The sequence below is a fragment of the Dryobates pubescens genome, chromosome 1 (genome assembly GCF_014839835.1).
Source record: "Dryobates pubescens isolate bDryPub1 chromosome 1, bDryPub1.pri, whole genome shotgun sequence".
NCBI lineage: Eukaryota > Metazoa > Chordata > Aves > Piciformes > Picidae > Dryobates > Dryobates pubescens.
The window spans coordinates 13,355,943-13,381,037 of NC_071612.1; the positions used below are offsets into that span (position 1 = coordinate 13,355,943).

The 25,095-nt window shown below is 38.1% G+C and overlaps 1 protein-coding gene across 2 annotated transcripts in view; it reads left to right on the top strand.

Moving 5' to 3' along the window:
* AIMP1 (aminoacyl tRNA synthetase complex interacting multifunctional protein 1) overlaps nucleotides 1-25,095 on the top strand; it is a 31,657-nt gene that overhangs the window by 3,852 nt on the left and 2,710 nt on the right. For both annotated transcript variants that reach the window (XM_009902237.2, XM_054161623.1), the window contains exons 2-6: nucleotides 11,291-11,424; nucleotides 12,109-12,222; nucleotides 14,137-14,286; nucleotides 17,567-17,778; nucleotides 20,117-20,285. In XM_009902237.2, the coding sequence (XP_009900539.1) occupies nucleotides 11,316-11,424; nucleotides 12,109-12,222; nucleotides 14,137-14,286; nucleotides 17,567-17,778; nucleotides 20,117-20,285 (754 nt within the window). In that variant the 5' untranslated portion in view covers nucleotides 11,291-11,315. The remainder of the gene's footprint in view (nucleotides 1-11,290; nucleotides 11,425-12,108; nucleotides 12,223-14,136; nucleotides 14,287-17,566; nucleotides 17,779-20,116; nucleotides 20,286-25,095) is intronic.

The window sequence follows — 25,095 nt, forward strand, 5'->3', positions numbered from 1 at the left end:
CTTGTTATTACCTTGTGAAATAATTTGCAGTTTGTTTTTTCAGCATCATGTTTTAAATAACTGTCTGGTTCACATGGGAAAAGAAGAGGAGGAATTCAATTGCTCCTTTGTTCCTTTATATGCTGCTTATGTTGCTATGATAATTAATCTACTCCAATAATTCTAATGCTGCTGCCACTGCTTACAGGGTAACATTGAGCTGAATTAGCAGTAATGTGTGACCACCAAAGAATTTTTCTGAATCATCATGTATATTTTTCCTCTTGAATGTCCTTGGCTCTGTTCCTCTTCTGTTGCTCAATAAATCTTGTCCCCTACCATGGTATTGGAACACAAATTGGGGGATGAAAGTAACAGTCAGTATCTGAATAATATTTCATTTGAAGTCTTGGAGCAGAGCACCTACCAACTGTTCACTTACACATTTGTGGTTTGTTGTACTTCATTCTATTTTGTCAGAGTACTATCAGTTGGTCAGTGGCCTTCTGATAAGGGTAGGTCACCCTTTCTGACCATGGAAACTGAGGAGGAGATGATTTTCCGTAAAACCTTTATTGTCCATACAGAGTGTGAACATTAATACTAAAGGTTTGTAATACTTTTAATGGGATAAGTGAGGGAATTATCTCTGCTTAGAGATGAAAGAGAAGTTACACTTACAACCTGAGGTTGTGATAGTCCAAAACTGGTCTATCTTGATGATTAAATGCATCAGTGGTGTCATCTGTAATAATTTTTTGATGCTTGCTGTCTCTAAAGAAAACTGCTTTGGTACCATACTGAACTGGAAATTGCATCAAGACTTGTGTGCTGGATATGATTTGCAGAAATTCCAAAGAGTAGGTACCTTCTAGTGACCTGGCTTTTACATTGAATTATTATTGTTGTTATTTTTAATAGTTTTTGTTTTACACTTCGTAAATTTATATACAATTCTGGACTCAGTTTCTAGGCTGTTAATTTATATGAAAATGTAGGGGGAGAATCTTGACCTAGCTTTCATGCTAGAAAGCAGTGTATACTGTCTTTAGCCATTATCTAGTAAATACAGTTTACTTTAAAGAGCCCATTCTTCTTTCCTCAAAATGCTGGGCTACAATAGTTTCCCTGGTGTGTTGTCTCCTGACATAATTATCTGAAAGAAGACAGATTCTGAGATGCATTTTACTTTTGAAAGCAGCTGGCAGAGCATAAAACATCATCAAAAATTACCTAAAGTTAGCAAATCTCTTTTTGGGATCATTCAGTATAATCTTTTGGCATAAAACTACATATTATAGAAGACTCTTGTTTTCATTTCCTTCTCATCAGGAGCTTTCCCAATGTAACTTCAACTGAGTATGAATTAATAGTTTAAAGATTAGTCTTTGACTTCAGGACCCTCTCTCAGAAATGATCCATGGCTATTGGATCTGGTTTCTCTCCCAGAGTGTTTCTCAATTACAGTTTAATATACAGCTTTGTAGGGGCATCTTGTTTCAGACTCTGAAGATAAGTGAGCAGATCATTTCACCAGCTCAGTCGTTCAGGGCAGCTAGGGACTGCTGTTCCCACAAGAGTGCACGGGCTTGCACGTGGCATGCACAATGCACAAGGTTTGGCTTGGTAGCAGCTGCTCTGGAATGAGGGCTGTAAATTCACATTTGTGCTTGTCCTACCGTAAGGTTGGAAACCTGTGTGAAGTGCTCTGGTGATTGGTAACAGTAACACACTAAGGAAGTCACCCTTGCCAACTAGGCTAGGGAAATCAATCTTTTCTTAGGGGTTGAATTACCCTGGTATGTTACAGTGGGTAAGTTAGTTCACATCTGTATGACTGTCTATGAAATAACACTAATGATAGGAACTAGGCACAAATTTGGATTTGTTCCTTTACATATAGCTTATGATTAAATTTTACTGAGAGCTTACTTGCAAACTTGAGCTTTGCATTTGCAGATGCTAAACCAGGATATTCTAATTGTGAATAATTGTTCTAAAGTGGTTAGATTTTTAACACGATTTGAAGCACAGCAAAATTAGAATTTAGCACAATTTGTTTTAAACTATGGAAACAAAAGAAGCATTGAATTCATAGATGAAATATGGCTGTTCCCCAAAGCTACTTAAAAGATTTTTGTCAGATACTGTCAGTCTTAATAGCTGACATTAGCCCTTTTGATGTCCAAGATGTGTGCAGAAGGGTTTGTTGTTTTTTTTTTCTCTGCACCAATCTAGTACTAAAAGGGAAGAAAATCGTTTTCATCCAAGAAGTTTTAAAAGCTGTGAATGTGAAATGCTTCTCACTACATACAGCTACAAAAAGGGTGCTGAAAGGCAATTACAGGACTGCTTACTTTTTTTGGTACCATTAAAATATTGCTGTGCTTTCTCTCAAGCAGTGCTCAAATGTTTACAGCAGATGTGGTCCAGATCTTTACCTACGTTAACATGCTATTAGCTTAATAACCACGTTTCTATTCTGAACTGTGCCCAAAGGACTACTGAGTATGCTTACTTTGAAATCGGTTTATCAAGTGCTCATAGACCCAGATATTTAGTAATAGTGACATTCCTAACTGTACTGTAACAGCTGGAGTTTTGCAAGGGGTGCTAAAAGGTAATAAAAAAATCTCTTTGATGTTCCCCTCTAGTTTAGAATATGGGAAACGACTCAGGCTAAAAATAACGTTTTCAAGATGGCCCTCTGGTTTGGGAAGATTCTGTGTGTCAGCTAGCAGTAGTCAAAATTGTCTTTTTGAATGGGGCTTACGTTTGATTTATCACTATTGGCAAACTGATTTGCTTTTTGAGATAGGAAGTAAGCATACAAAATCTGTGCATTGGATATTTATTTGTTAGTAAACAATTCTCATTTTAAAAGAGGAAAAAACCTGTGGGTTGCAGTATTTTTTTTTTCTTGATACAAAGAACATCTTCAGAATTTTCTTCTGTTTCAAATAGGTAGAAGACCTGAAACAGTTATGTACTGTAATGCTTTGGCTGTTCACATCTGAGCAGAAGGAAAGCTGGCTTTGGATTTCAAGTATCTTTCTAATTGTTACTTTTTGCACTTAGAAATTATTTGACAGGTGGTTGCTGTACAGCCTTCCCTTTAGAAGCTGGTTTGTTTTCCTGCTGAAAGCAGTGAAGTCTTGATCTGCAGAAATGTAAATCTATCGAAAACTTTTTCCTTGTTTGTTTGTTTCCCAATGGGAAAAAATAATTTTATGTGTTTCTGCCACACAAAATAATTGATCCAAAATTTAATTAGTTACTGTATTTATTTCTTATATCTGGAGGTTTTTCTAAGTGGGTGTGATGCTTCATAGGAATTTTAAGTCCTGTGTTTGGAGGCTGGTGGCAGGAATATGCAATGGAAGATAGTACTGGCATGTGGTTTTGAAGTGACATGTAATTGCTCTGGTTGCTGAGGATTAGCTGTTGTCACCCCACTTTAGGTTTAAAATTTGATTTAGGCTTTTCACTCCACAGATTAATAAATCTTCTCTGTGCAGAATAAATTAATATCTTTTATTGAAGATTTTAATTCAAATATCATCATCTTATATTATGTGAGTAAACTGAACACTGGAATGTACTATTACTGATGAATGAAACTGGGGTGTTGAATGTGTGTAGGAGCGTTTTGCTTATGTAAATACTGCAAGCTGTCAAACTGCAGGCTCAAAGTTGGTCAAGGTCTGCTTTTCCCCTTTTAGCTTTGTCTGACAGTTTTGTTGTTCCCCATCAGATGTTTGGCATTATTTTTGCATTGCTTACACACAGAGCCACGTGCACACAAACATACACATTTTCAAGTTTAATTTTCTCAGCTTTTATTTAACCCATATAAAAGAATACCTGAAATGTCAGCCTTAGTAAATACCAGCAATTGTTAATGCAGTTGTGGTTAATGAAGACTGTTTTTTCTTATCTTTTGTGTTTGTTTTGTTTGTTTGGGGTTTTGTTTGTTTGTTGGAGTTTTTGTTTGGGTTGGATTTTTTTTTAACTGTATATCTGCATGGTGTTTGAATGCTTTTGTACATAAATAATGGTAATTTTTAGCACTTGCTTTAACTGATTAAATCCTGTTTTCCTTTCATTTCAACAGTATACTACTTTTACATGTAGAAAAGCCGGTATTACTGTAAAAGTAATACATTTTAAGATTAGTTTCTACCACAGTTGAACAGTGTACAGTAACTACTGGGCAGGTTTCAGACACCAAGTACTGTGAATTAAAACCGAAAAGAGGGATCCGTGTTCCTGTTAACTACCCAACCAACAATACCATTATTTTGCAGATTATTGCTGACATAAAATACATTCCTTAATGACACTCTTGTTTCTGAGCTCTCCAAGACTCTGAGGAGCAGGTATCTTTAAAATATATTTTTAGTAGGTAGGGTTTTGGACACAAGGGCTATTATCCTTATTGCTCTGACTTGGATTTTAGGAGAGACTTTTAAAATGTATTTTTGTTCTCAAGTGAGATATGTCTTAGAGGGAGTAAACCCTTAATTCTTCACCTTTTTGTAACTGCTGTTATTTTTTTCCTTAGTGAAAGATGTGGTGTGAATACTAAATTTGTAAAGATAAAGTTACAAAGGTCAATGAAATACCTAAAAGAAAGTGTATCAACAGGTAGATTTTGGTGCAGTTCTGATTATGCTTCTGCTGTCTGATTTATGGGTGGTTTGCACTGTAGTTGTAACAGCAACCTCAAGCTATCACTTGCAGTAGACTCTAGTGGGTGACATGCAGTACAGATTCTTGGAGTTCCTGTGGCATATGCTGCCCTTCAGGCTGTCTAGATGTGGCTGAGTCCACTTGTATTTCTGAATTTATGGGCATGTGTATGTAATTATAAAGTCCACCACCTGTCAAGGGAATTTTATGAAGGTACTTTGAGGTATGAGTAGCACCTGGTTTTGGAGTGTGTGTGTGTTTGAGGTTGTTTTTTTGTTGGTTTTCTTATTTTGTGATAGCCACAGGATACACCATGGTTCAGAAAATTAAGCTTTTATAAGTTCAGGAAAAAACAACCTAACAACTAAACCCTGACTTTTTTTTTTTTTTTTAATCTAAGCATTCTGTTCCAAAGAACTGGATGTATTTTGAGTGTGGAAATCAGTCCTTAAGGTCAAAAAACCAAGGTAGCACGTTACGAGTGTTGCATCTTTTCCATCGTGGGATTTACGTGAGAATTCCTTCTGCACATGGTGATTGTTTACCACAAAGTTCTGATAGTACTCTTAAAATATTAACAAAGCAGGATACGAAAGATACAGACTGCTGAAAAAATACACAAATCTGTCCAACTGTTTTGGCATACGAGCTGCTGCTTAAATTTCAGACTGCATGGTAAAGCACAACCAGATGAAGCTCTACTGAACTTCGGGGGACCTGGCAGATGTAGTGGGTGTGTGACCTGTGGAGACTTAAGCAGTGCAAAGAAGTTGGCTTTCTTCAGCTGTGCTGTGAGCCATCCATTTTTGTTTGGAGGTACTGGGCTGTGTTCTGAGAAAATAAAGTTACATGTGGCTTTTCTTGTTACTGAAAATTTTTGGTGGCTCTGAAGACAAAAATTTTGTTGCAGACCATATCCAAATCACTTGACTTTTCTCTTAACCTGGACAGAACTCCTTGTAGTCATATCTCTACTTTGTTTAGTCCTTGGGGTGTCTGCTTGGAGTTGGGAACGTGTACAAAGTTAATTCCGAACTGAACCAAGACAAGTATTAGTAGGAATGTGTCCCTGAATACAAATTTAGCACAAACTTACAGCCGGAATGTGAATGAAATTGCAAGTACTCTTAACTTACCTTAACCTTTTGAATGTTGCAGCTGTTGTGTGTTAAGATATGATGCAGTTAATGTATTTTGGCATCTACTAAGCTTTGAACAAAGTACTAGAATAATTCATACTTCTGGTTCTTGAGTTTCTATTCATCATCACCATGCATATCCAAGAGATCAATTTTAATTCAAACTAAATCTGCCATAATACTCTTAAAGTACAAATGTCATGAATCTGCTTTTATTTGTTCTAATATGTGCCTGTGTTAGTTCTTTGTTCATTGCTTCTCAGAGGGTTTTATGCCTGTCTCATTAACACTGTGACTTGCTTGTGGCTTTGGTATTCATTCCCTTTCAAAACAGCCTTGTCTCCCTGTTTAATAGTAATGATTACTGAGTAACTTCTGTTGCCTCAAAATGGGTTCCACTGGATGAGCCTTCACTTGTGCAGTGTTCCGTGACATTTTTTGCAAATCTCTTTCATGGTGCAGTGTTTTTCAATAGGAAAAGGTTTAGTTGTGTGTGTTTTTCCTATTTATGGTTCTTTAAAATAGGGAGTGGTAAGCTCTTAGGACTACTAAAAGACCTGTCTGCAGCTGGGATTGAGCCTGATTTTTCTGGCAGTGAGAAGGGTTGGACTGTACTCCCCGGAGCTAGCAAATCATTCCTTAGAGCTGGCATTGCTACTTGGATGGACTCTTAGACATGTCTGTTGTTTGGAAATCTGCGAAGAAACTATTCTGGCTTTGCTGGTGCAAAAGATGTGAGTTGAAATAACATATGGCAGAAACACACAACTTTGCCTACAAATTTTGCTGCGTGGCAAATAGCTCTTTATACTGACTACACAGGAGTTTATCGCTTGTGAATAGCTTAAAAAAAATTATTAATATTTTAAATTTTCTAAGTTTTGAAAAGAAGTAGTTCTATCCAAGATGTGAAATTAAATCAGTTGTTTTACGTCTTAGCCCAAGATGTATGGCATCAGGTCTGGAATACTTTGTCAGAAGTTAGGAGAAATTCGTAAGAGAGAATTCATTTTTTGAGTACAAATCCAGATTCATTGAGACAGAAGAAGTGGGATAAGTTGCAACTACTTCCTAGCTCCACTAGTCCTTTGGCTTAGTAAAAGATAATGTAGTTCCACTCTGTTCTAGCCTGCTCAGTACTGTCTCTTACTTTGCAGAATAAAAAGGTGCGATGTGAGAATCTTAGATCTAATTCACTTTGTCCTGGCGATTCATAGAAATGCAAAGACTATGAAAGCAGAATCTGGCAAGCAGCTGGCACATTCTTTTTTTTATTTATGGGGTTTTGTGAAATTGTCTGCCAGGACTGACCATACTCAAAAAAAGATGCTCAGATAAAAGTCATCAAACATGCTTCTAGCAGAAACAAAGTGATTGTTGATAGTTTCTTTTACAGAAAGCAGAATACTTCGCTATACAAGTTGGCCACAATAAAGCGTCTTGAGGCATCTCACAAAAGAATGCATATGAATTGAAATTATCCTTAAATATTTTTCTTTAGTACATTTTATTTAGCATTGGATAAATTACCATTGTGGTGTTGACAACTCTTAGAACAAGGTTTCTGCTTCAAAATGGCAAGCCTAATTCAGAGTGTTTCAACTGAAAATCAAATGTCCCCTGCAGACTTCTGTTTTTCTCAGGTCATTCCCTTGGTTGGCAGCTATTCATAAACATGGCATTCTTTGCGAGGCACATTTTAAGCTATCTGGGCCATCTTGTGATTACTGTTTGCTCTTTGCTAAATTTGAGTAGGATTGGATTTGCTGGAGAAATACCCGATGCTGCTATAGGTGGCACAGAGCAAAAAGTTTTGCTGGATGGGTTGAAGGCAGCTGTGAGGTGAAGAATGCTGCCTGGGTTTGGTGATGTGTGAAAGTTTATCTTCTTACTGTGGAGGAATTAGTGGATATGTGGGAAAGGAAAAGAGAAGAAGCAGAGAAGCCTGGTGATTTTTATTTCATTTTGCATGATTTCAGCCAAATTGCTTGTCTCAACACATGCCCATGAGGAAGAATGAGAACAAGAAATAAAATACCTGTCACTTAAGAGAGCAGCATAAAACCTTCGTGAATTGAAAGCGCTTAAGTAAAGCAGTATCAGTGTCATAGGTGAATTTGATACTGCCATGGAGAGCATATTAATCTGTATGCAGTAATCATTACTAAGCAGCCTGCAGGTTAGACCTTGTTCAGTTAGTGGTCTTGCTTTGTCTGTTGGCATTAACAAAGCATCATAAGAAAAAGTTGACAACTTCCAAGTACTGAGCTTTTTTTAAACCACCAGCTGGAAAAAAAAGAATGCTTAGTGCTAATTATTTTAGGGTTTGGGGATCAATTGGCTTCTAATTTCTGTGGTTTTGGTTAAATTATTGCTATTCCAATAGTTGTAATTGATTCCATGTGAGACTATGGATAGATCCCAAATACAATTTTTAGTTTGTTTTAAATCTTGTCATTAATTTTATGGGAGTTTTCACTTCTAAAGCCAGCTAATACTAATACTGAAGACCTAACTACAACAGGATTTAGTGTCTTCTTGGTGTATTCACTTTTTGATGTGGATATATTCTAAGGTCAATGCCAATGCTGATAAACCAGTGTTTGTGAAACATCAACATTTTGAGGCAATTTGTAATATATATGAGAAGTCTTGATTTATTGTAGAGAGCTTGCCTTTTCTTGGGGACCGCTGAAATACAAAGCAGAATAATGCCTTTTTTCTCCTTTGAGGGTGTAGCAGCTACAGAAGGCCACAGGAGGCAGTGCTTTCTGTTTTAAAAAAGGCAGCTCTTCAATCAGCAAGTACAATGATGAGCACTCTAACAATATTTGTGTGTTGAGGAGAGGCTGAGGGAGCTGGGGTTGCTTAGCCTGGAGAGGAGGAGACTCAGGGGTGACCTTATTGCTCTCTACAACTACTTGAAGGGAGGTTGTAGACAGATGGATATTGGTCTCTTCTCCCAGGCAGCCAGTACCAGAACAAGGGGACACAGTCTCAGGCTGCACCAGGGGAGATTTAGGTTGGATGTTAGGAAGAACCTCTATACAGAGAGAGTGATTGCCTATTGGAATGGGCTGTCCGGGGAGGTGATGGAGTCATCATCATTGGAGTTGTTGAGGAGGAGACTTGATGGGGTGCTTGGTGCCATGGTTTAGTTGTTTAGGTGGGTTGGATTGGTTGAGGGGTTGGACGCGATGATCTTGAAGGTCTCTTCCAACCTGGTTGATTATTATTATTATATGCAACTTCATGAATAATTACAAGGCTTGACTCTTTCATTTAAACATTGAGTTTGTTATAGCGGAGCAAGTGGATGTTGGAGCACTTCTGAATTTCTTGCGGGTAACAAAATAGCCCTCAGATGAAGCTTTCAGCTAAGCTGCCCGGTAACTTCAGAAGGTTACACTTTTCAGGACTGCTCTTTCCCTCCTTGGTTTTCAGAACTATGTTGTTTGAAAGGAAAGCAGCTCGTTAGGCACAATTGTAGGGAGTGATTTTAGTTTCAGTTGGCCTCTGGAACATTTTCTGCAGAGCAGGTCAGGATCAATCTGTAATAAGATATGGGTCTGATTTTCAAGCTATGCTATTCCTGGTTGGTTTTGGTTTTTTCCCCCAATTTACTTTGTTACCAGTAGGAGCTAATTGATTGACTTTTTTTTTTTTTTTAATTTTTTTTTTTAGAAGGCCCTAGGAAATGGGGAAAAGATGTGTCATCCTCCCTCTTCCTCCCCCCTAAAAAATAATCGTTGACTGTAACCTTTGATTGCTATAGTGCTCATGGTTTTAATAAGCTTTGCGTTTTAGAATAAAGGGTGGATCTTAACTGTTTTTCTTTATGTGCCTTTTTAGATGGAGTTTTATTGCTATACTGTGTGGGTTCCTGTGCAGCAGTTCATTTCAGCTTGTTGGCTCTTCACATCAGTATCGGAAATACCTATTCCTTTGTGTTATTGTTAGAATTCTGGGTTTGCAGAAATTTATTTGACAAGTGGGAAAATGTCTACCCGTTGTAATCATGTAACTTCATTTCCAGATCTTCAGTTCATTAGCCAACTTGGCTAAAACCTATAAAATGTACCAATTCTATTCACTTTGAAGTTTTAGTAGCGTTGCTGTTGTTGTTGGCAAAGTTTCCACTGTTAGCATTGTGTTCCCCTGAGACAGTGTGCAGCTTACAAGGAATAGTACTGGTATGCAGACAGTAATATCCCAGGCTTTGTATCGTGCTGTGTTGTGCCATGGCAGCTTTATGCCTATTTCCATTTGACATCTAAATCGTAACTTACTGGAGTTGCTCATTTCCTTTTCTAAACCTGTTTTCAGGTTACACATGAATACAAAATTATTTGCTTTGTAAAGATGAATTTGAGTGGTAAAATTGTGCTTGCTGTCCTGGAGAGATGACTTTATTGCTCTGCTCTTCACAAGAGTGTTGTGGGGGCTTTTAAGAAGAAAAATCTGTTGTATGTGAATTGAAGGTGTGATGGCTTTAATACTCGCCTTTAACCAAAATAGTGTGTACAGCTTCTTCCTTCATCTAGATACTTAGTAGAAGGGTAAAGTCATGATTGACTCAGATACCTGAGACTTGCTGTATTTCATGATTCTATTGCTACTTACTACGCTTTTATGGTTAGACACAAAGGTTACAGTGAAGAAATAAGGCCAATTTTGGTGGCTTTCAAGAACTAAGGACTATACACAAACCAGAATGAAACATTAGACAATCCCAGTAAAAGGACTTGAAAAACCTGTAAGAAGGTTAATGTATACTCTTGCCCTTACTGGTATTTTGTGCTTCCTTCTTGAATTTTTTACCTGTGTGTCTGGCCTTCCATTTCAGTGGAAACAAACTAAGACACTTGAAGTAAGTGCTAAAGTAACTCCGAATGTGTAAATCTGCAATAAAAGTTGTTTTACTCCAAGACGAGTTAAAATACTGATGAATTCTACTTAAAAGTTAAATAACAGTAAATTCTTAATGTGTGCACAACCACATGATAATAAGTATTAGGTATTCTTGGAATAAATTTTGTGGCATGTTGTGTTTTCTTAGTTTCAAAATTCTACGTACACTTACAGCATTTTTCATCTAAAACCAAGATAGAATGTTCTCCTGTACTCCTTTCTGCTTTTTTTGTTGTTGTTATTTTTATTCCAGTGTATTCAGACCTTACTTTCTGAGAACAAAAATTTTTTTTTGCTGTTGTTTCATGAGGGAAGAACATATTTTTTACAGCTGGGCAGAAAAGCAGTTTTTCTTCCAAAGTACTTGAAAGCAGCTGTCAAATATCAGATTCCTTGGAATGTTGATTTTTTTTGTTTGGTCTTTATGTTAGGAGGTGGGAGCCCAGCTTGTTCACTTAGCAGATTTTCTTATTCAGCAACTGATTTTAGAACTGCTTTATGTGGTAAGAGATGGTAGTGTTGCAATGTTAAGAAGTCATGAATTTTTTTGCTGTCTGTTGTTTGTCTAGGATTTTAGCCCGTTACTTGGTAAAGATGGCAGCTAACAACGCAGTGCTGAACAGGCTGGAGCAGAAGGGTGCAGAGGCTGATCAAGTTATTGAATACCTCAAGCAACAAGTTGCTCTGCTCAAGGAGAAAGCTAGTAAGGAACTATATCTGTCTTCTGATAAACTTCTTAACCAGATGGTTAACATTTAATATTCATAAGAAAAAATTAGAACATGAACTTCGTTGGTTCTGTCAGCCTTTTAAGTGTGTTTCAAGTTCTCCAAGATAAAGCTTGTAATAGTAGCACTGCTTCACCATCTTGTGGTTTGTCAGGGTTTCTTTTGAAGCCACATACTCTGAAGTAGAAAAAACATGAATAAGGAAGCATTAATGATACAAACTGAACACAATTCCATTTTGAGGAAGAAAGGGAGTTGGAAAGAATATGAGGCTATGCGTTTGCCTGAATGCGTTACAGCTTTTTCACCACTGCAGGATTCTCAAGAGTATCAGACCTTCAGCTTTGATATTTCACACATGTCAGTCTCACTGAACTAAAATGCTCCATATTGCAAAGGTCTTCAAGCTTTTACTGATAGATTTCTTGGATGTTTGTGAGTCTATTTAGAGGACTGAGAAGCTAGCATATTGAGAGGCAGCTCAATGTGAAAAGCATATATTTCAATGCAGTTTTTCTGTTTATGTACTCCTTAAAAGTTTACAAATTTTGGTGTTTCTCTCACTCTGCTTCACTTTTTTCCCTTTTTAAAAGTCTGTTTGCTAAATGATGAATGATAATTATTGAAACCTGATGGATTTAATGTAGTGTCAATTCTAGTCTTGCAGGCATCTCTCAGAGAAGAGAAGAAACTCCGTGTGGAAAATGCTAAACTGAAGAAAGAAATTGAGGGGCTCAAACAGGAGCTGATTCAGGCAGAAATTCGAAATGGAGGTGGGAAAAAAAAAAGTCTTACCCTCATACATCATAGATCTAGTTAGCACAACATATCAAAATTATCTTAATTATCCTTTATTTTTATGTTTCTGTATGTGACTCTCTAGCATTCATTACAAATTCTGGATTTTCCTGGGTTCCTTAAGTCCGTAATAACTCAGTGAGCTGTGAGACTGATGGGTACCTATCTGAATCAAACTTGGAGCTGGTTCTTTGTTTTGGCACAATACCTTTCATAATAAGGCCTGAATTTGACTGATGACAGGCACTCCTCATAATAGCTTAAAAGTATTTTCATGCATGCTGTCAGTATCCCGAGTGGGCTAAGAGAGTATCCAGTGTACCTGGAAAATAACACTCAGCATTACTGCAAGTCTTACAGGTGAACCAGCACATACAGTCTTCAAAAAGACTAGCATTTTATAAATGCAGAGAATTCTTTTCCTCCTTTGGGCATTAATAAAACCCTTTTATGTACTAAACCAAACCGTTAGTTTATATTTCTCTGTCTGTTAGTCTGCAGCAGTTCCTCACAGGTGTAGGATATTTCACAGAAACTCTGTTATGCTTGAAAGAGAAATCTCATGGTATGAGATTCTCTTTTTCCAAGATGGGAAAAGGACTAGGAAGTCAATATGTAGCTTGATGTGCATCTTTATTTAGCCAGTTTGCCTGAAAGATTGTTGGACTAAATTCAGATCTTTTGAAGTAAATGAGTGTATGTTAGCTTTGATAGTATTAAGTAGTTGAGCACAGCAATTAGATGTAAACAAACATCAAAAATGCCACTCAAGGTATTTTTGTTTTTTCTTTTTCAAAAATCTGAGAAACAAAAGGTCTTTTTGCAGCTAGCAAGCAAAACAGCAAGTGGTTGTTGGTCCCACAAATCCCAGATTCAGATGTGTAAGACTTTGGAATTTGTACGAATAACTCCCGTTTTGAAGAGAACAAGTGTCAACACACAGTGCAGCCCTTCAGGAAATCTAATAAATAAATGATGTGTAAATAGAAGTGTGTAAGCAGCATGGGGAGCTGCCTGATAATGACACTAGAAGGGTCTGACAGTTAAAAATCGGCCCAGGTTGAAAAGGACCTCAAGAGAGCATCTGGCCTAACGTTTCTTGGAAAGGAAGCCTGATTGCTGTTGTCCAGTGCACTGATGATGATTACCCAGTACAATGATTTTGGTAAAAAGCCTTAATGAGAGTTTTGAAGGGCAGAATGTAAAATTGAGGCAATTCTTATTCCACAGCATAACAATGATATGATTCTTATGTGCTCATCTGGTAAGATTGATAGTGAGATGATGGCTGGAATTCTTTCAGTGGTGTAAGGAGAAATATGAAGGTAACATGGAGAATCTAGGCAAGTAAGAAATCAACAGATCATTTAAAGAGCTGCAGGTACTTTCTTGGAATGGGATTATTCAGGCTCAGTTTGTTTAGATCATCAGAATAAAGAGCTGAGGAATTATCTGCTTCCAATACAAAAATTACTATATGCATAGCAAGTTGCAAAATAGTCCGCAGTATGACAAGAACCAGTAGCTAGAAACTGATGATAGGCAAACACAAATGAGAAATAAGGAGTTGCTAGCAAAGATAATGGCTTGTTGACATAAACTACAGATAGAGGTGGTGCTTGCTTGTATATTTCATTGTATTTAGTACTACAATTTTTTTTCCATTCAAGAAACATATAAGGCATCATTCTTAACTGTTCAGCGTAATCATACATAACTCTCTGAGTTCTGAAATGTGCTTTGTAATGTTGTGCTCCAATTTTCAGCAGTTGTGTTTTAAGCATTGTAAGCAGTATTTCCAATTCTGCATACTTCATGTTGGTGATTTAAGATGTCATATTATTCAAAGCACTGGTAACCCTTCTAACTTTTGTGGGTTTGATTCTTAGTAAAACAGATTGCAGTTCCTCCTGGCACAACAGCTACGTTTCCAGATGCTGTTCCACAGCCTACAGCAGTTGCATCATCTCCTGGTTCCAAAGATCAAGTGAAAGGTGAAGATGAAGAAAAGAAAAAGAATGAAAAAGTAGGAAAAAAAGGTACTTCAGTTTTCTCAGCTGTACTAGATACTTAAGGCATTTAATTTATGCAGGTGATTTTGCATCACTTTATGTACAGAAAAAAAACCAGTTTGTACATGCAACATATGAAGAGTCATGTCCCAGCTCTTTAAATCTTGAAAGCACTTGAAGCAAATGAAGGCCATCATATAAGCTACAGATTCTTACTTAAATAGGATGCCAAATTTCTTTTATTGTGACTCCCTTATTTAAAACCAACAAATAAACAACACCCAAGCCCACTTCTCCAAACCCCACCAAAGAGAGAAAAGCAAAACCAAGGTAGAGAGGAGAAAAACAAAAAACGGGACGGGTGAGGGGAGCACATTGAAGAAATTATTAATTGTTCTATATTTTTCTGCCATGAAAGTATTTCAGATAAAAAGTGAAGACCAAATGAGCAACCAACTTTGAAAACACTAGCATGACATATTGCTGTAGGAGGAGTGCTGAAATGCAGTGTTTTGCCTCCTCTAAGCATTCTGGTTTGTTTTTTTCGTTCATTTCTTTGGGTGGTGTTTTGTTTCTTTGTTTTAATGGAAAATTCTTACAGGCAGTGAAGTTCCATCAGAACTGATAAATACATATCAACACTGGTTAAATTGTGTGGCTAAGAGAAATTACTGGGTGAAGAATAAAGGCAGGTAGCATAATCTGGTTGTGGCAACAGGGAGGAAATCTAGAAGACCATGAAGGTTTCCCAACACCTTTACTCCCATTTTTCTTTTATTAGCTGTTGATGTTGACTTCTGTTTAACTCTCATAACAGAATGCTTGTCTGCTACACTTGCATGAAAGTGCAGCTATCTTCTAACGTAAACTCATGTTTTGCAGTCATTCTGTTACTCAAATTATTATGGGTTTGTTATGAATTGATTTGTACAGCTCTTCAGAGTTTGGATATGAAACTGATAGGACACTGTATTTTTTAATTTTTCTGGTGAGCTATAAGAAAGCTTATAAGCCAACCTTGTATTTATTTTTTTTAGTGCAGCCTTTGACACACCAATATTCCACAAAACTGTAAATATAAAAGCAGAAGCCACAGGGTCATATGAGGCAATTAACTTTTCTTCAAGCGTTCAGTGGCTGCAGAGCAACTGTTCAGTTATCAAGAGAAAAGAAATCTTTTTTGTGTTGTTTCCTCTCATCTTGTATAAGTATCTTAAACTTGAAAAGCAACCTATTTGACTTTTTCCTTCCAGTAACTGTATTTAGGAAAAGGTGAAATATGGCATGAACACTAAGTAGTAGCCCTGAAGAGGCTCTTTCTTTGAAGCTCAACATGTATGGTAGGTATAGCGTTTAACAACCAAAGTAACCAATATGTAAAGCTTGGGGTTTTAACTGGGTTGGAAAAGACCTTCAAGATCATCAAGTCCAACCCATCACCCAACATTATCTAATCAGCTAAACCATGGCACCAAGTGCCTCATCCAGTCTCTTCCTAAACACCTCCAGTGATGGTGTCTCCACCACCTCCCTGGGCAGCCCATTCCAATGGCCAGTCACTGAAGAACTTCTTCCTAACATCCAGCCTAAACCTCCCCTCGCACAGCTTGAGAATGTGTCCTCTTGTTCTGGTGCTGGTTGTCTGGGAGAAGAGACCAACCTCCACCTGGCTACAACCTCCCTTCAGGTAGTTGTAGACAGTAATAAGGTCACCCCTGAGCCTACTCTTTTCCAGGCTAAACAACCCCAGCTTCCTCAGTCTCTCCTCCTAGGGCTTGTGCTCCAAACACCTCAGCAGCTTTGTTGCCCTTCTCTGGACAGTTTTAATCTTTGAAATTATGGAATGTCTCCAATCCCTTTGCTTTCTGCCACCTGTCTGTTCTGTTTCCTGTTTGATTATTCCCATATTCCTTGGTCCACTTCTTGCAGACTTTGTCTATGAGGCTTCTCTGCATATTGAGAGCTGATTCTAACATTGGCCAGGGCTCTCCTTAGTTTGCAACACTGAAATGGATGTTTTCAGTGTGTCTGTATATATACAGATATCCTTTGCTGTTCTCTCTTCCTTTTTTGGTGACAGACTTCCATTTCTCTAAGGTGAAATAAATAGGATGCCAGAAGCTGATTTATTTTAGGCTTTTGGCTCCAGACTATTGTAAAGAAATGTCATGAAGTGGAAAACAGTGAGGAATGATACCAAGGATGAAGATCTTTGCAATGATCGTAGATATTAAATAGTTAGGTGGTATTTTTTCAGGTGCTCTTCAATTAGTGTGTACATGACTGGCTTTATTAATATAATTGTGATCTAATTACAATTAGATTATTAAAACTCATTTGTAACACTAGAGCTTTTTATTCATTATATATAAAATAAACTACTTGAAAACAAATACTGCCTTTGTGTTATTGCATGTATTATTTAACTTGAACCCTGCACTAGAGCAGTGACAAGTGAATAACTGCATGACATGTCCACTTTTCTGCTCCCTAAGGGAGGGAGCTGAGTTTACTTTAAGGTGTGCATCAGTGTGTAAGGTCTCTTGTATAAAAGAATAACAAAATATACTTAAACACTCATTAGACCTTTCTTAATTCCCAAGATTTTATAGTTGTTAAACAAATCTTGAGTGTCTCTTTAAACTGGACAATCTTGTATACAAACTGCCTGTAGCTTGCTTATCTGAAAGGGAGCGGGGCATATTGCTTCTCATAGCTTTTGGATAAAGACTTTGCATTAGGGAAACCTCATAAGTCATGAGCATTTCCATCCACCAGTATATCTGGGAAGTGAAGAATGGTAGCTGAGGTCATCTTGAAGGGTTGCTTTGCAGCTGTAACAGGGCTGTTTTACTCACTGCATTGTCTGCAGTCAGGAGCTGTTCTTAAGCACTAGTAATCAGATGACTTGTGATTGTCTGTTTTCCCTGGTGAAACATTGACAAGACTCACTGGTAATTGCTAGTAAGTAAAACAGTACTGTCAAGTTAGTTGGTGTGGCCGTTGGCAGATTGTATGTATCATTTATATGTATGCTAGCTACACATGAAAGTTCAGGGTGACTTGACTTTACAAAGAAGAAAATAGGTCTGTCCTAAGGTGGCATTGTAGTAACAATGTCAAGTGGATGGTGCTTTGTTGGAAACTAGTAGCAGAGGTTCGAACTTTTTACTGGTCTTTTGTGGTTTACAGTGGATTTACATTTATTCCTGAGTTTGTAGCTTGCTTTCCCCTTGCAGTAGTTATATACATTCTTTATGCTTCTAAAAAAAAATGCTTATTTGATGAACTGCACTTTCTTTAATAGGTGAGAAGAAGGAGAAGAAACAGCAGCCAGCTGCTGGAAGTAGTGATGAAAAACCTATAGATGTTTCTCGTCTGGATCTTCGTGTTGGCTGCATTATTACTGCCAAAAAGCATCCAGATGCTGACACACTCTATGTTGAAGAAGTGGATGTTGGTGAAGGAAGCCCAAGGACTGTTGTCAGTGGTTTAGTGAAACACGTTCCTCTGGATCAGGTATTGACAAAATTTAGCCATAGTTTTTTCTTCCCTAAAGCATCTTAAGACCTTAATTTGGTTTTAGAATGTACTTTCATTCTGCCAAAACATTTTTACAGTCCTGAAAACAAAAGTGATTTGCAAATGGAAGTAATAACTAACAACACTTGCTAGAAAACAAAGAGGTGTCCTTACCCCACATCATTCCTTTCTGCTTGCTGTGCTTCTGCCTGGGGTATTATTGTGACTCCGTTGTCGTGTCGGTGGTACACAGTGCACTTCTAAACCAAACAGATGTCACTCTCCCTTTAGGCTTTCTAGTGTGTTGTACAGAACCTATAATAACATCTTTACTATCATCCACACTTCGGAAACCTTTGCCTTTCAACTCCTTCTATAGCCCATTGAAGCGTTTGACATGAAATGAAGCAAAGAACATGTAAATTTAAATTAGCTGGCAGCAAGTGGCTTAAACAACATTGGAATAAAAAAAGTATATTTTTACTTCCTTCTCTAGAATGAGGTCTACCTGTGTGCTTTTTTGCTTGATACACTTCTGTTTGACATGCATGGTTTATGTATGTCTTGTAAACAACCTGACACTTTCACGTGTGCCTTTCATACCTCTTCTAGATGGTTAGTGGAAGAGTGGAACTGTATGAAGGCTGCTTTTAAGGTCACATGCAGGCTTGACAGCTAAAGCAATATTGTATAGAGCACCTGTGAAATGAGTCATGGAAGAATTGGTGTTAGTGTGGAAAAGCTGCATTTTCTCAAATGTCTTTCCAGTCTTTCTTCACACCCTGTCCTCACAGTAAGACTGCAAATAAAATTGTTTGGTTTATGATACCAAATATTACTGAGCTGTAAAAGTGACTGAATACAGTAACTGACCTGCAGTGATAACCTGAGAGTGTTCAGTTACTGGGTTTGCAGTGGGCAAAAATTCCAGTGGCTCATTTTCAGCAGTCCCCTCAAGAAAACATGCAGAAAAAACATCTTAAAGGCCTTTCTAAATAAGCTGACAAACATGAAGTATAGAGAATGCAGTGGCAGTAACAGGCTTTTCTTTTTATCCTGCTTTCTGTCTGGGAAAGCAGTCCAAAGTGCTCGTTAACAGAATTAGGGATCCTTGTTGCATGTTCTTTGGGACCAGTTAGTTTGTGTGTCTGCTTTTGGCAAATTTCCATTAAGTGGGAAAGAAGAATAAACTGCACCAGTATAGGTTAGGAGGCAATCTGCCAGAGAGCAGCCTCATGGAGAAGGACCTGGGAGTCCTGGTGGATGAGTTTCTCCATGGGACAGCTATGTGCCCTTGTGGCCAAGGAGGCCAATGGGATCCTGGGGTACATTAAGAAGAGTGTGTCCTGCAGATTGAGGGAGGTTCTCCTCCCCCTCTACTCTGCCCTAATGAGGCCCCACCTAGAATATTGCATCCAGTTCTGGGTTCCCCAGTTCAAGAGGGACAGGGATCTACTTGAGAGTGTCCAATGGAGGGCTACCAGGATGATAAGGGACTGGAGCACTGCCTGATGAGGAAAGGCTGAGAGACCTGGGGCTTTTTAGTCTGGAGAAGAGAAGACTGAGAAGGGATCTAATAAAATGTATATAAATGAGGCCTGGGTGTCAGGAAAGAAGAGAGAGTGTCTTCTCACTTGTGCCTTGTAATAGATCAAGGGGCAATGGATGTAAGCTACAGCACAGGAAGTTTCACTGCAACATGAGGGAGAAATTTACTGTAAGGGTCATGGAGCACTGAAACAGGCTCCCCAGAGAGGTTGTGGAGTCTCCTTTGGAGACTTTCAAGATCTGCCTGGATGCATTCCTGTGCAACCTGTGCTAGATGATATGGCCCTGCTCTGGCAGGGGGGTTGGACTTGAAGATCTCCAGAGGTCCCTTCTAACCCCTAACATCCTGTACACTTTGTGTACACAGATGGAATTTTTTATTTATGAGCTAGCATAATTTGTAGAGTAAGGGTTTTTTTTTCATTATTGCTGCTAAATGGAAATTGTTTGGTTAATAGTGCTATATGGGAAGTATACTAAGGTGGCAAAGACAGAATGCAAGTAAAATGCCTTGATTGCTTTGGGCATTTCTGAGTTGCATGTTTTGCATTTCCATGGTAACTGTGCCACAATTCAGCATTCTCTCTATTTCTCACTGGCCAACTTTTAAGTGGCTTTTGTGTTACTTGTTATTGGTGTGAAGGTATTAAAATTGTGCATCTGTTCTGTATGCTTTTCTCATCCATGTTGTGGACTCTTCATTGTAAAATTCTTTGGTTACAATGACATAGTCTCCAGAAGCACCTGGCATTTAAATACTCACCCCCTTCTGTTTTCCTCCTTCAAGATGCAGAACCGGATGGCAATACTACTCTGTAACTTGAAGCCTGCAAAGATGAGAGGAGTAGTGTCTCAGGCTATGGTGATGTGTGCCAGTTCCCCAGAGAAAGTGGAAATTTTGGCTCCCCCATCTGGGGCAGTGCCTGGGGACAGAATCGTGTTTGAAGGTTTTCCTGGTAAGTGTGTTTGAGAAATTGGAGGAAACAGGTATGTCAAGGTCACCTAAGTGGTTTAAGCAAGTGAAACAGTACTTTGAAGTTGGTTACACCCCTGGAAAATGCAGGGAAATAAGTACTTGAAAGTCTCAATAAGTATTTGTGTTTTGAAATGTGTGCACAAATGTATTTGCACTGTGCATGTTATAGTAAGCAAATGTAAAGTAACTCTCCCAGTGTCTCAGTGAGTGACACATTATGTTCCTGATTCCAGTTCCTCCCCCTAATCCAAGTGTCAGAACTTGAGGTAGGGTAGGCCTCTTTGGTTCTGATTTTTTGGTTTTTTGGTTCTGTTTTTTAGAGAAGGGATGGAGAGGATTGGAGGGAGTGGAAATTTCCTGGTTTTGAGAGGAACTTACAATGTTCAAAACACCAGGGTTGCTTTTAGTTTGTCTAGGAGTAAATGACATTTTGGATCTCCAAAGACAGATATTTGACTTCTTCCCACTTAATTAAAAATCAAAACAGCTGTATTTTTTTTTTTTAAATTCAGAGTACAAATACAAAAATAATAAAGTTTAAACCTCCTCAGAAGGTTATCTTATTCATTTTGCCACTTGTTCACACCTCCCATTCATCTATGAAAATGAGAAGTTTCTGACCCTGTATCTTGGGAACTCAAATGAGCATCACAGATGTAGCATGTTAGGGAGTGCTTCCCTCCTACTTAGGTGCCAGTTCATTATTCTCAGAGGCTGAAAGAGCTGTGGAATCTTAGAATCATTCTGGCTGGAAAAGAACGTTCATAATCGGATCCAACCATTAACCCTACTGTACCAAGTTCACCACTAAACCATATCACTAAGCACCACATCTAAATGACCTTTAAACACTTCCAGGGATGGTGACTCAGACAGTTCCCTGGGCAGCCTACTCTTTCAAATTATTTTTTTTCCTAGTGTCTAGCCTCAGCCTACCCTGTTGCAGCTTGAGGCTGTTCCCTCTTGTTCTATCACTAATTACCTGTGAGAAGGTAGTTGTAGAGAGCCACTTCTTTCTCAGCAAAAAAAAAATGCAGTCAGATTCAGCTTCTCTTGTGCTTGTCTCTGTTAGCACTTTTACTTTGTCATCTCTATGATGGTTTTAAGTGTTTTTCATCAGGAAGTGCTGGTCCAACAGCCACTTAGAAAGGCACTCAGACTCTGTAAAGTATCATTTGAAATACTGTGTATTAGAGCTGACATTGAAAAGAGAGACTAGTGTGAATAATCTTACATTGGACAGATGATGGAAGCCCCAGGTTGCTGCAGCATTAAACGGGCTTCTTGGTCATATGCCATATGCTGTGCACTCCCTGTCTGTAGAAGAGATTCCCTGCTTTTAGTCATTCAAACTGTTGTGTGTTCTTACTCATCTCAGTTGTCTAACAGAGAGGAAATTTGCATGAGAACTTGATGCTGCGCTGTTCCACAGAGATGAGGACACCCAGATGGCTCTGTCACTGGTAGCACGGTGCAGCTGCCTTCAGGTTCCTGTTTTAGATTGGACTGGCTAGGTTCACTCTGCACTTCAGGAACCTGTGCAGCACAGAACGAGTGCAGACACACTCAGGTCAACTCTTGGGTGGATCATGAATTTTTTTCTGGTCAGGATCACTGCATCACCTTATCTTAAGAAGTGATCTTACTCCCAGTATTTCCCATATTGGGTGGTGTGTGTGTGTGTACTTACCAACAAAGTATTCATCTTCAGGACAAATATGTTGTTCAAAACTTGGCTTTCACGTGTGAGAAAAGGGTGGAGCTTTCCATTTTCAACATGGAAACATGCTAACCTTTTTAAGTTATGGTACCTCTGATAATTTCTAGCTGTACAGCAGTGTTTTTTATGATCTTCTTGGCAAGCTCAGTGCTGTAACATTCACATGAGATGCCTTTCAATATCTATATGTATGTATGTAGATATTTTTTATACCGCTTGTGATTGAAACAGGCTCTAGAAAAAATAATGTATTTTAGGAAGGAATGTATTTTAGGAAGCAATGATCTCTCTAGGTGGTTTTGAAAGAGGAAGAAAGCTGAGCTTGCTGTGATTTAATACTTTGAATGAAAATATCTTAAAATAATACTGTGTTTAAGGAGGAGATCAATCATGCTGCATGATTGATCATTTCTAGTTTTTGGTATTAAAAATATATCAAGAATACTAGCTGAGCTGCAGAATTGGTAAGCTGCACTGAAATCTGAAAGGCTTCAGCAGTTGCATTGAATAGAGTTGATCACTCATAACTCTCAGTAGTTATCACATACAACTATGAGTAAAGGTAGATTAAATGTTGGATGTTACATGCATGGGTAACACTCAGGGTTTTCTGTTGCAGCCAAAATGGATGTACAAGAAAGAGCCTCAAGCAGTAGAGCAAACCCTTCTAGTGCTTAAGCCCTGCACACTGATGGAGCATCAGCCTGGGCATGTGGCTTTTTTTGAGAGGTGAAGGGCCTTTGGGTTTTGGGTTTGCTATGGTTTGGGGTTTTTCACCTTGAAAACATTACCTTACTCCAAACTTGTATTTCAAGTGACTCTGTCTCAAAGACGTAGAGCTTAAAGCTAAGTGGCACACAAAGAGTTTTACATCACCTCTGAAAAGTATATATATCCAGGATTGTAGTCTGAAATATGGCAGCACTTTCCTAATGTTTCATAAAAAGCTGCTCAGAAAAATCAGCAGCTATGAGACTCAAGCTAATCATTGGCTTAGAAAATAAGCCTAATAACTAATGTGGCTAATATTTGAAAAAAATGCCTAATAAATATGCAGGGAAATGTATCTCCCAGATACATAAGACTTGTGTTAAAAAAAAAATAAAATTAGATTTGTGCTCTTATTATCTTGAAGGGAGGAGGAAAAGGCCAAGGAAAAAAAACAACATTGATGGATGGAGACTTACAACATCATTCCAACATCTGCTTCTGGAACTTATATTTATTGCATATTGCCATTGCAAGCTATGTTATTAATACTGCTCATTGGTAGGTTTTGGTTTGCTTTAGGGTTTTTTAATCAACATCCCCAAGCCCCCACCCCCTGCAATTTCTTTTTCTAGTTTGGGGTTGCTTCTTTCTTTTTCTCCTTTTTAAATAGTTAAACAACTATTTAAAGATTTTCTTCTTGTTCTGGTTGTTTCAGGGTTTTTTTTTTTTTTTGTTTCTGTGGGTATTTTTATTGAGGAGGGATACTGACTGGGAGGCTGAAAAACTTATTTGTAGTTTTTAATGGGGTTGTACATCTGTACCTTCTATTTATTCATATTAAAATCTCATGTGCTTCTTAGCTGCTGCCTCCTCAAAGGCAGTCTGGCACTTCACTGATACTATCGGGAAGGTAGAATTCTTACTTTGTCAGATACCATTTAATTTCAGTGTTTAGTTGTAACCATTTATATTCTGGTTAGTTTTTGTCTGTTTGTTTCTTTTTAAGAGTTATTTAAAGCATAAAGATTCAATTTCAGTCCTTGAAATGAAAATAGAAGGGACAGCTGGGTCTTATTTTAGTTTAAAGTATGAAAGCCTATGAAGCAATAGAAGCAGCAGCAGCAATAATAAGGCAACTCTAAAATGCGCACAGCTGTCTATCAAGCAGCTTGGAATCAAGTTGCTTTTATGCCTTCTCTCCACCATACAGAATATTCATGAGATGAAAGCTAATTTTCCTTGGTCCTTTTAGTCAAACAAATGATATCTTGATTCAAACCTGTTGAACTTTTCTGCAGAAACTGGGGAAGTTTCCTAGAACCATCTCAAGTGTAGTAAAGGGCTGATTTGGTAAGGAATGATGTTGTCTGACAGTGTTCCTTTTTGCTACTTCTATGCCCTTACTCTTGGGGGTGCTTTAATACTGTTTCATACTCCAGTACATGATTCTTCACGATCTGTTGGACTTTTTTTGTGTGAAGAACTTGATCTGAGTGCATAATGACAATCTAGAGTGGTCCAAGTGGTTATGTAAGGTGACACATCCTCATCTTTATGCCCCCTTACACTGTGATGTATTCTATCTGTAGTTACTGAGCTGTCACAAGCAGAGAGATTTCCTGCATATTGTGAGAATTTCTTTTGTAGTATTTGAACTGCCAGACTGAATGAGATGTTAAACAATATTTGAGGCCTCTTATTTGATGCTTTTTATGAAAAGAGAGTTGGAAACTCATTAAACCACTGCAAGTTTATTTTATTTGTAGAAACCCTTTTAAAGAATGTTTTCTGGGAGGAAGGAATGCAGTGAGGAGAAGCCCTAGGAAGATGCACAGCCTAAAGCTCTGCTAGTATTTAAAATCATTGCCTATGCTAATCTAATACGAGCTCACCACACATCCCAAGGGGGTTGGATGCAGGATTCCAAAGAAAGTTACTAACATCCAAAGCGTGTCTTTCATAATAGAAACCTATTTTTTTCTTGCTGGAAAAAAAACACTTTTTGTATTTGAGGAGTGGAAAGGAAATTCACAGTGGATCATTTAACATTCTATTTAATGATTTTATTAGGTCATATGCATTCACTTTGGTCTAAATTCAAGTCTGTCTTTGTTCATGAACTGGAGCAGGATTTTTATTTTGGTGAAAATGCACAATTAGCTCTAATCTGTAATTTGATAATGATATTACTGATTTTTCTTTTAAATGTTGAGTGCGCTGTGGTTGAGGAATAACTCCAACTGCGTTATTGGATCTTGCTCTGGCAAGGCTAGTGTGCTTAATAGAGAAATCCAGCCTGGTCTGCTGTTCTTCTTACAGTTACAGAGAAAGAAACTGTGGAAGTTAGATGTGTTTACAG